The 12109-nt window shown below is 41.3% G+C and overlaps 1 protein-coding gene and 1 pseudogene across 1 annotated transcript in view; one reads left to right on the top strand and one right to left on the bottom strand.

Annotated features, from left to right (window-relative positions):
- The window catches only part of LOC112050793 (unextended protein), a 56109-nt gene that overhangs the window by 16797 nt on the left and 27203 nt on the right, over nt 1-12109 (bottom strand). Inside the window, exons 4-9 of the mRNA XM_024089146.2 lie at nt 10451-10671; nt 9064-9346; nt 7483-7739; nt 5029-5145; nt 1510-1681; nt 423-614 (exon numbers count right to left, since the gene is read on the bottom strand). Of these exons, the coding sequence (XP_023944914.2) occupies nt 423-614; nt 1510-1681; nt 5029-5145; nt 7483-7739; nt 9064-9346; nt 10451-10671 (1242 nt within the window). The remainder of the gene's footprint in view (nt 1-422; nt 615-1509; nt 1682-5028; nt 5146-7482; nt 7740-9063; nt 9347-10450; nt 10672-12109) is intronic.
- LOC112050794 (zinc finger protein 271-like) overlaps nt 1-12109 on the top strand; it is a 58926-nt pseudogene that overhangs the window by 41566 nt on the left and 5251 nt on the right.

Genomic DNA, 12109 nt, shown 5'->3' with positions numbered 1-12109 from the left:
TAAGACCCTGAAACTTTCTATTATAATAATTTGGTGTATGAAAATCTATTGCAGGGTTTCACAAACTTTCAGCTCCACGAACCCTTGTTAAAATTTCAAAATTTAAAAGTGACACCCAAACCCATACTAATTAATCCCCCCCCCCCCCAAAAAAAGTAATTTGACTGTTGAAGAAAATGAGGTTTTTTGAATAAAAGTTAACACATAAAGTACCAAAACAAATGTCTTTGTAATATTAATGTGATGGGTGTGCTTGTATCTTGTCGCAAATGGATTCAATGTTAGAAGTAATTTTGATAACCTTAATTCTGACTCGGTATCAGTTATCAAACCACCATTACGTAAATCTTGTCGCGAACCCCCTGCCGTCGAATGGCGAACCCCTAGGCCTAGGGGTATTATGCCTATAGCGAAATGCTTACCATCCTTGAACTGCTTAAGCATGACATCCAGAGTGACGTCCTCGAAGACGAAGTTGACGGCGTTCTGGTAGTACTGGCACAGGGTACGCAGGGGGGTGTTGTCGTCCGGGTCCACGAAGGCCAGGTCCTTGATGAAGAGCACCGTCACGATGTTGCCGCGGTGACCCTCGTATACGGGAATGCGGGAGTAGCCTGGGGATGATCATATATTGTCATATATTTACAGATGTAACGTCACGCCGGTATGCAACGGAAGTGTCGAAAAAGAGAGAGAGAGCGATCGAGACCGATTGAGAGAGAGTAAGACAGGGCGAACGTAGCATGAAGCAACTAGCCGTGGAGTGAGAGTAGGGAGCAAGCAAGTGAGAAAGATTGAGAGAAAAAGTGAGACAGAGCGAACGGAGTATCTCGCACAGTGCTATATATTTTAATGACAATTAAATTCCTAACCTATCTTCCTTTTTCCCTTCCTCTAAGTCTCGGAAATCCAAAGTTTTAGATTTGTATAAATATAAACAAGATTTATAGATTAGTTCGCCAAAGAAGTTTCACTTCTGACATGTGTACTTTGTATGCACGCATTTTTTTTTACAAGTACGCCCTTGACTACAATCTCACCTGATGGCAAGTGATGATGCAATCTAAGATGGAAGCGGGCTAACTTGTTAGGAGGAAGATGAAATCCACTCCTTTCGGTTTCTACACGACATCGTACCGGAACACTAAATCGCTTGGCGGTACGTCTTTGTCGGTAGGGTATCTATGAGTTATTTGGTTTTTGAGCCGTGAGCCGGAATCGGAGGCAGAGGTCATATCCACTGGGCTATCACGGCACGACTTGTAACATAAGCATAAACAGAATGTCTTTTCCACTAAATTGACATTGGCGGAATTATTGCTAAACAATCGGAGAACAAAGTGCCATAGACAAGAAAGAAGAAGAAGCATAATCAGGGCTACTTGTCAGGGTCACGTCTTGTCAGACTGTACATTGTTTGAGGATTCGACACTCAGCGGCTGAATGATCCCCTGGGGGTGCCCTATGAATTCCACTGTAATAGATGCATTTGATGGAAGCTGTACCCACCCGACTTGACGATCTCCGTCATGGTCTCGAAGTCGAGCACGCTGTCGATGGGCAGCATGTAACAGTCCTTCAGCTTGGTCATCACATCCTTCACCGTCTTCTTGTGAAGGTCCAGGGCTCCCGAGATGATGTTCACCTCCTCCTTCTCCAGGTCGTTCACGTGGTTGGTGATCTGGTGGAGAATGTGGAGAATGGGGATGATGACTAGGTTTGAATATATTGATTTTTATAATACATTCGGGTAAATAAGGACAATGTTAACTATTTTAGAATTTAAACAAGATAATGCAAGAACCAGCTCATGACTAAGGGCCCTGTATGGGTTTGAAACTATTCGGGCATACTCCGACTTAATATCACGTGAGTTTTAGCCGTGTTTCATAATCAATCAATGTTAACTAATCTATACTAATCTATACTTATAATAAATCTGTAGAGAGGTCAATTCTGTACATGAAATATATTTCCGAAATAACTATCAGGGGGTGATTAGTGATCGATACTGATGCCAAAAATGCAATTAGTAAAATTTTTGTCTGTCTGTCTGTCTGTCTGTCTGTCTGTCTGTCTGTCTGTCTGTCTGTCTGTCTGTATGTTCTTTATAGAAACAAAAACTACTGGACGGATTTCAACGAAACTTGGTACAATTATTCTACATACTCCTGGGCAGGTTATAGTATACTTTTCATTACGCTACGATCAATAGGAGCAGAGCAGTGAAGAGAAATGTTGAGAAAACGGGAGAAGTTAGTCAATTTTTTAAGCTTCCTTCGCATGTACAGCCTTAATGGTTAAAGCTACATAGAAATCATGTATGACGGAAATGTTCTCCTTAAAATTATCTATAAAAACACAACAGCATATATATGTCTATCTTTTATGGTTGACTCACAATAACACGTGTAACTCCCGATAGCTTAGCAGTTCGGAGCTTTCTAATTATATTTGTCAACTCTTATGTTTATAACACTCATCACTCATCCCTAACTAAAAAAGTTAACATTATTACCTATTCAATAAAAAAAGAATCATAAAAATCGGTAAAGAAACACCAAAGTTATACAAGAAATACGCTAAGCCATCGCGCGTGCATACTACGTGCTAATTCATGCTATATGGATTATTTTTGTGTAACGGTTGCCGCGCTCGACTGATTCGCGCGGGGGGGTAATAAATAAAGAAGTGCAGCCTTAATGAGTAGGGTAGGGTAGGGTAGGGGTAGTGTAGGGTAGGGGTAGTGTAGGGTAGGGGTAGTGTAGGGTAGGGGTAGGGCAGGGGTAGGGTAGTGGTAGGGTAGAGGTAGGGTAGGGTAGGATAGGGGTAGTTGAAAGTTTACAACGACTTTCACGCGGACGAAGTCGCGGGCGTCCGCTAGTCTATACTAATATTATAAAGAGGTAAAGTTTGTAAGTTTGTAAGTTTGTCACATTTTTTAAATGGGGTAATCTTCGGAACTACTGGTCCGATTTTAAAAATTCTTTCACCAGTAGAATGCTACATTATCGGGGAGTGCTATAGGCTATATTTTATATTGGTATCATATATATTAGCCGAGTTATCACAGTTTTGGTCATACAGGTCGGACTGAAAATCCTCTTAAACAGACTTATTCGCATGCGCTGCCTTAACTATTGTGTAAAATTGAAATTAATGTATGGAGACTTTATGTATCTTTAAAAGTTCTACAAAAAAATCCGCAACACCATATATCTATCTTCTATATATTAGCAGATATAGTATCTTTTGTGTTTTAAAAATTATTAATTTTATATACTTTGGTTTACGTCATTATTTATACAACTAAACTTTAATCCTTATTAAAATAAATTATTTAATAATCACAAGGATATTATGGAGATAAGATTTGCCCTTTACAGTATGTTAATTACTTAAATAGTTTCGGAGATAATACAAAATTTCTAAAAGGCGCAGAAATTCCGCTATATGACGCCCGGCGCTTTCATTTACGTAGTTCCCGTTTCCGTGTGAATATGGAGATCAAATATAGCCTATGACACTCGCAAATAACGTAGCTTTCTATTGGTAAAACAATTTTCCAAATCGGTCCAGTAAATCCAGAGATTACCTTCTACAACCACACGAACTTTACCTCTTTATATTATTAGCATAGAAGTCTCTATTTCTCTTGGTCATACCACCACTCTCGAAGGACTGGACCGATTTTGCTAAGGGTAGGAGTAAGATAGAGATGTTACAGGGTAGGGTAGGGTACGGGTAGGGAAGCGTAGGGGTAGTGTAGGGGTAGGGTAGGTTTAGGGCCGGGTTTAGGGTAGGGGTAGAGGTAGGGTAGTGGTAGGGTAGAGGTACGGATAGGATAGGGAAGTGGTAGGGTAGGGGTAGGATAGGCATGAGATAGGGGTAGGAAAGGGATAGGGTACGGGGAGGGTAGGGGTAGGATGGGGGTAAGGGTAGGATGGGGGTAGGGTGTAGGTAAGGTAGGGGTAGGGTAGGAGTAGGTTTGGGGTAAGGTAGGGGTAGGGTGGGGGTAGGGGTAGGGTAGGGTAGGATAGGGGTAGGGTAGATGTAGGGGTTGGGTAGGGTTGGCGTAGTGGTAGGGTAGGGGTAGGGTAGGGTAGGGGTAGTAGTAAAGTTGACATCGAAATTTACGCGGACGAAGTCGCGGGCGTCCGCTAGTTTATACATAAAAAACAAATATTGACTTGATATTTGCAAAATAAGTGAGATTATAAAAATTCTAAATCTATTAATTTTTTTTTATCATAATAAGATGAAAATTCATACAGTTTTAGCTTCCTTACATTAAATGTGACATTTTAATATATGAACTATAAACATAAACGCTGAAGTAATAAAGATATTAGTAATTTTGTTTGAACGCCCATACAAATCTAACGATCATTAAGTGCCTACGACGTCATTAGTTCGTGCTATTTTGTATGAATCAAAATCAATCAATCATTCACCCAATTTTTATTTTGCCAGAATATAGTACATTTACGTAGGTCTTTTATATTATATTTAAACACATATCTTGCCATAGTTGGTTACGGCACTCATTTTTAGTAGGAGCATGAAAGAAATTGACGGCCTCCGTGGCGCAGAGGTTTGCGCGGTGGATTCATAAAACGGAGGTCCTGGGTTCGATCCCCGGCTGGGCAGATTGAGATTTTCTTAATTTGTCCAGGTCTGGCTGGTGGGAGGCTTCGGCCGTGGCTAGTTACCACCCTACCGGCAAAGACGTACCGCCAAGCGATTTAGCGTTCCGGTACGATGCCGTGTAGAAACCGAAAGGGGTGTGGATTTTCATCCTCCTCCTAACAAGTTAGCCCGCTTCCATCTTAGACTGCATCATCACTTACCATCAGGTGAGATTGTAGTCAAGGGCTAACTTGTAAATAAAAAAAATAAAAAAAAAACTTTCAGCTTTTACATGACTGAAGGTCTAGCTGTAGCTGGCTCATCGTCTATCACTTTTAGCTTTATTCTTTCTTTGGTGCTAACGAATTGTTTATACACTGTGGTATTTGTGCAGCTCACCTTGACGAGCTCCTTCAGCCTCTCCCTGTTGTAGTGCGTGCCGATCTCCTCGCCGAGGAAGTAGTCCAACAGTTTGCTGGTCGGCCACGCCAGCGGCGCGCATATTCCCATCACGATCTGGTGACACAAACGGAAGATTGATGTAAAAAATCATTCAGCTTTTAGGTTGAAAAGGAGATGGTCCATTTCAACTCCACTCTTGTACTCCGTATCATCAAAAATTAAAAAAGACATGGATTTTATAAAAATCTAAATCATCATCATCATCATATCAGCCAATGGACGTCCACTGCAGGACGTAGGCCTTTTGTAGGGACTTCATCCAGCATCCAGCGAATCCCTGCGACTCGCTTGATGTCGTCAGTCCACCTTGGGGGGAATCGGCCAACACTGCGCTTACTAGTGCGGGGTCGCCATTCCAGCACTTTGGGACCCCAACGTCCATCGGCTCTTCGTGCCCCGCCCATTGCCACTTCAGCTTCGCAACTCGTTGAGCTATGTCGGTGACTTTGGTTCTTCTGCGGATCTCCTCATTTCTGATTCGATCACGCAAAGATACTCCTAACATAGCTTGTTCCATCGCCCGCTGTGTGACTCTGAGCCTTCTTATGAGGCCCATAGTTAGCGACCAAGTCTCGGAACCATAGGTCATCACTGGCAACACGCACTGTTCGAAGAAGTGAATAAATCTAACTAATTAAAAAGAAATAAATAAAATTAAAACGCAAGTTTTGAGATAAATCAAAATGGCGCCCTTAGAGCAACTATGACATGACAATTGACAGCAAACGTCAAATCGACTATTGCATTAAAAACGTCATCAATCCGCCATTGTTACCCATAATAGTGTTGCATTTCTTGGGAGAGAATGAATGAAAGTAAATTCGTAGATTTGTATAATCAAAAATAGTTAAAAGAAAAGATTTTCTTTTATTTCCGCCAGGGTACAGTGACTGATCCTGAGCTCCATACAATTTTGGGCCATCTCCTTTAGCATATGTTAAATTATCCATTGTAGAGTGATCAATCGTCTGTTAGCTAGTAACGCAAATTCTTAGTGATTGAAAATTTTGTTTTTTTTTTTCTAAAAAATATATTTGAAACCTTAATAGACTTTTAAATGGAGAATACATCACTGACTAATTTTTTTTTCATCATTATCTGAAGTTATAGTTCAATTTTTTACATCTTTATGGGCAGCAGCTGAAAGGCATTCCATCTCTATATGTTAGCTAACTAATTTTTTTGTGCAAGATACTCGTACATATAGAACTGGATTTTCTAGAGGAAGAACACCGGCACCAGGCCCCACGTCAGGTCGACGAGGATATTCAGTAGGTAACGTAAGTTTACCCTTAACTAAGTAAGGTAAGATAATAGGTAAAGGTAGGTTAATAGGTAACGGTAAGTTAACCCTTCGTTGCGAGGTTAACTTTTCAATAAATTAAAAAACTGGTCAAATCGTAGGGTTCATTATTTATGTTATTGTAGAGGGAAGGTATCATTGTTGTTATAAATAAGAGGGTATTTGATGACTTGAGCTGTTGTTTGTTAGGCAGCGTAGACACCGTCACGCTGCCAGTCGCGTTAGTTAAGCCTACTAACAAGTCACAAGGCCTGGGACCTGCTCGAGGTGTTTCCTCTACCACAAAATGACAATGATTGACCCCGATGTCATCATTTATCGATCGCTGTTCAACTGGTTTAATATTACTAAATACATTGGGTTTGTAATGTGTTCTTGAGTTCTTAGTATCGGTATGTGCGCGCCACATGTCGACTTACAATAGGGATGATGACAGTTTTTTAAATTGTATATAAATTAAGAGTACGCTAATAGTAAAGCAATTTCGTAAAAGTAACAGGGTATCTGCGATCATTACTTTCGGAGCTACAGGGATTTAAAGGGTCAGATTTGCGGCGCTGCCGCGGATCCCTGAAAAACGCCCCATATAAAATGGCACGATTTAGTGACGTCGTTGGCTCGCTGATTGTTAGATTTGTATGGGCGTTGAAACAAAATCACTAATATCTTTGTTATTTCTGCGTTTATGTTTATAGTTCACATATTAAAAAATGTCACATTTAATGTAAGGAAGCTAAAACTGTATAAATTTTCATTTAATTACGATAAAATATTTTTAGTGGATTTTGAAATTTTATAATCTTATTTATTTAGCAAATATCCAGTCAATCTTTGCTTTTTATGTATAAATTAGTTACCATTGACCTTATTTACCCGAATGTATCATAAAAATCAATATATTCAAACCTAGTCATCATCCCCATTTGGTACGTTGTAAACTTATAGATAATCTACGAACTAAATATTAATGTGGATACGCTAATGATTAAACAATAATATTTATATGGATAACACTACACGTAAGTAGTATCAATAGGAGTTATACAAATATGTATAAGTTTATGAACACGATGGTCAGAGGTGCCTACCTTCATAATCCAGATACTCTTGGCACCAATGAGCAAGCCGTGCCGGGCGCATATCGCCTGGGGAGTGATCTCCGCTATGAACACGATGGCCAGCGTCGACCCGATGACGGCCACCAGGCCCGACGTCAGGTCGTCCAAGATGACGGTGAAGGTGCTGTTGACGGCAACGTTGCTGAGGAGGATGGTGCAGAGGAGGTAGTTGCCGTGAGCGCGGACCGGCATGATGGCTCGCGCGTACTTCCTCTCTTTCTCTGTTCCTGTGTAGAAGAAGAGACTTTGAGTTAGGTTCAACATTATTATTTTTTTTCTTTACAAGTTAGCCCTTGACTACAATCTCACCTGATGGTAAGTGATGATGCAGTCTAAGATGGAAGCGGGCTAACTTGTTAGGAGGAAGATGAAAATCCACACCCCTTTCGGTTTCTACACGGCATCGTACCGGAACGCTAAATCGCTTGGCGCTACGTCTTTGCCGGTAGGGTGGTAACTAGCCACGGCCGAAGCCTCCCACCAGCCAGACATGGACAAATTAAGAAAATCTCAATCTGCCCAACCGGGGATCGAACCCAGGACCTCCGTTTTGTAATTCCACCGCGCATACCACTGCGCCACGGAGGCCATCAAAAGGGAAAAAAAATCAGGGACCTTACCTTACCTTACCATACCTTATTTGTGAAAGCTAAAAGGGTCTCTTTAATCCGGCCCTATCGCAAAATCCATTATTAGCATATACCTACTAACTATGGACTATCTCCCTGCCTTTCATCTTTGTACATCAGGAGGTTTTCAAATTTCGTGGTAAATAAAACAAAACTAGTGTATCTGTATATATAAAAGTTCTTTATGTACGTCATCAACCCATATTCGGCTCACTGCTGAGCTCGAGTCTCCTCTCAGAATGAGAGGGGTTAGGCCAATAGTCCACCACGCTGGCCCAATGCGGATTGGCAGACTTCACACACGCAGAGAATTAAGATAATTCTCAGGTATGCAGGTTTCCTCACGATGTTTTCCTTCACCGATTGAGACACGTGATATTTAATATCTTAAAAGCACATAACTGAAAAGTTGGAGGTGCATGCCCCGGACCGGATTCGAACCCACACCCTCAGGAGTAGGAGGCAGAGGTCATATCCACTGGGCTATCTCCGCTCTACAGTAACGAAGAAGAAAATAGATTAATTAAATTCACAGCTACAATAAAATCATTAAACCTGTATTGTCTTTAATCTGTTTATTATTTAATTAAATAGCCGTCCGTGATATCCCCAGTGGATATGACCTCTGCCTCCGATTCCGGAGGATGTGGGTTCGAATCCCGTTCGGGGCATGCACCTCCAACTTTTCTGTTGTGTGCATTTAAAAAAAATTAAATATCACGTGTCTCAATCGGTGAAGGAAAACATCTGAAGTCTCATGAAGTCTGCCAATCCGCATTGGGCCAGCATGGTGGACTATTGGACTATACCCCTCTCATTCTGAGAGGAGACTCGAGCTCAGCAGTGAGCCGAATATGGGTTGATAACGACGATTTAATTAAAATTAATTAATTAAATTCACAGCTATATTAAATCATCAAACCTGTATTGGCTATAATCTTCAGTTCAGTCCTATCCAAGGCCATCAGTCCCAGGTTCAATCCAGAGAACAGAGAAGCTAGCATCAGAAGTATAACGATGAGGATCAGGGAAGCCCACAGTGGCAGCAGCTTGTTGTGAGTAGCTAGGATCTTCCACCTCTCCTGGCCCTGGTGTTTGAAGTCTTCAGAAGGGGAACTCTTGGCGCAGATGTAGAAGAGGTAGCCTTGATCAGGCGGCGGTGCTGTCACCTTGAAGAGGGCGGAGTCCTCTTGCATCTCTTGTATCTGTTAGGAATAATGTGATAATATAAGATTAGGGAAAAGGTAAAAAATTGCGAGACGGACCCGCCCACCGTGAGTACCCTAAGAGTATTGTTATTTTAAAAGTGTCGAAATATGCGTTTTTTGGAGGGATTATCGGCCAAATCCTTTTTGTACGTGGACTTAGATTGTTTTTGGGTTAAAAAATTAAGAGAACTTTGAAACAAACCAATTTGTACAGTTCAAGAACTTATTGGGATACAGTTATGGCTGAGGCTCATAGATGGCGGTTTATTTTTATAATTGAAAGAAGTTTTACTAGTCATGTGGTATAAAACACGCGCTTTCACGTCATATTCCTCGTGTGTGAACGCTATTACCGTGTCGTTGATGAAGCCCTCTCCAGACAGTCTTACTTACGCGGAGTGCGTTACGAAAAGTGTATTATTTTAAACTACCAGTAGATGGCGTTTATAGAGAACTTTGAAACAAACCATTTTGTACACTTCATGATATTGTGTCTTCTCCGACCCGTGTGGACGGGGCGGGAGTACGGACCTCGAGGCAATGCCTCCTTGCCCGGGTGCTTCGCGGGTAACCTTGCTCCCCCGGTATTCTTTTTCAACCCCTCCCGGGGTTGAGGCCTTTTGGCCTAGGGGTTTGGGCTGCGTCAAATCAGGTAACCCCGCGCGGACTGTCGTCACCGTCAGTCTGCGCCTGCAGGGTCAACTTGGAGGGACTTGGAGGTTTTTCCTTTTAAACAAAACCTTAAATAAAATAGTTCTACCTTGAACTCTCCATAGGAAAGACTGAAGTGGCAAGTAGTCCCATAGTCCTCGGCTACGTGTGTGAACGCTATGAACGTGTCGCTGATAAAGCCCTCTCCAAACAGTCGCAGCTCAAAGTTTTCCTTTTGAGGCACCCAACCCTAAAGACAATCCTACCTACGCACGTCTTGGGGTCTAGGTTACTGAATATGTTACAAAAAGTGTATTATTTTAAACTACCAATAGATGGCGTTCTTAGAGAACTTTGAAACAAACCATGCTGATGCGATGCAGTTACACCTAACACTCATAGATGGCGCTTTATTTTTCCTTCTAAACAAAACCCTAAATTTAGTCCTACCTTGAACTCTCCATAGGGCAGGCGGAAGTGGCAAGTAGTCCCATAGTCCTCGGCCACGTGAGTGAACGCTATGACCGTGTCGTTGGTGAAGCCCTCTCCAAACAGTCGCAGCTCGAAGTCAGTCTCGCGCAGCACTGAGGGTATCATCTCATCTACCAGCTTGGGTTCCTTCACCGTCGCCTCCACTCTTAGACCCATAACTCGGAGCCTGACGTTCCCGTCTGTGAACGAGATGATAAATTAAATAAATAAGCCATACTCCAGGAGTACTGTTTACTAACAAACAAATTAGAAATGAGGTTAGAAAATGAATGAAAAATGAATGAATGAATAAATTATGTATTATGTATGGTTTTTTTATAAAATGTTGTATAAAAAAAATTAACTATATCTAATTGTTCTAAGCTTATTAATCAAAATTATTTTCATTAATTTAGGAACAAGTTAATTATAATTATTATTAGGTGTGAAATGACTAGTGATTTATACCTTCATTTTTACCCGACTACGGCGAAGCTGAAAGGAAGGGTAATGATTTTGGCAGTCTATTTATTTAATTTATTTGTTGGTAAACAGTACTCGTACTTGTATTTGTACAGTACAGTACTTGAGGACGTGATAGCCCAGTGGATATGACCTCTGCCTCCGATTCCGGAGGGTGTGGGTTCGAATCCGGTCCTGGGCATGCACCTCCAACTTTTCAGTTGTGTGCATTTTAAGAAATTAAATATCTCGTGTCTCAACCGGTGAAGGAAAACATCGTGAGGAAACCTGCACACCAGAGAATTTTCTTAATTCTCTGCGTGTGTGAAGTCTGCCAATCCGCATTGGGCCAGCGTGGTGGACTATTAGCCTAACCCCTTTCATTGTGAGAGGAGATTTGAGCTCAGCAGTGAAAGCGAATATGGGTTAATAACTCAGACCAATTATTGTATAGGACCTGCCTCGCTAGACGTTACTTTTCTGTCAAAGTATATGATCAACGATCTAATGCGATTATAAAAACTGTCTCTATAGAATCGATGTTAAATAGTTGTAATCGTATTCGTCGGTTAAAGAGCTCCGTAAAAATACGTTTTTGTGTAAATGAATTGTGTAAAAAACGGGCAAAAATTTCTAGTTTAGTATAAGATATATACCAAATCTAAGCTCGTTTTCCTCAGAAAATGACATATAATTTTGTTCGTGACTATGAGTGCGATACAGGTCCTTCTATAGTTGGTCTGAGGATAATGATGATGATTAATAATATTTCACAGCTACTTGGCGCAGTGGGTAGTGAACATGCTTTCTGTAGATTCAATTGCCACAACTGGAAAACATTTAAATGAGCATGGATGGTTTTTGTAGTGTTTGTGTATACTAAATAGATACCTACAATACTACATACACTATCTCATGTACATTGGTAGTGGGGGTGGGGGAAATGAGTCAGTCTGTCACCGGCGTTCGACCTTGGTGGTCGTGCGCGGTCTGCTTGCCTTACCAGTGTAGAGATGAGCCAGTGTTTAGCTTATCTTGTTGTAAGGACGAGGGTGCTTACAGTTTCAAAACGCAGGTAACAGATACCAAAGGCGGTTCTAGACCATTGTTTTCAGATGTACCTTAAAAGAGCCCTTTGTCGTCAGTAGAAGTCATTCAGCTGATGATGATGATGAT

The sequence above is a fragment of the Bicyclus anynana genome, chromosome 26 (genome assembly GCF_947172395.1).
Source record: "Bicyclus anynana chromosome 26, ilBicAnyn1.1, whole genome shotgun sequence".
Lineage (NCBI taxonomy): Eukaryota > Metazoa > Arthropoda > Insecta > Lepidoptera > Nymphalidae > Bicyclus > Bicyclus anynana.
This window is presented reverse-complemented; position numbering and strand designations above follow the sequence as displayed.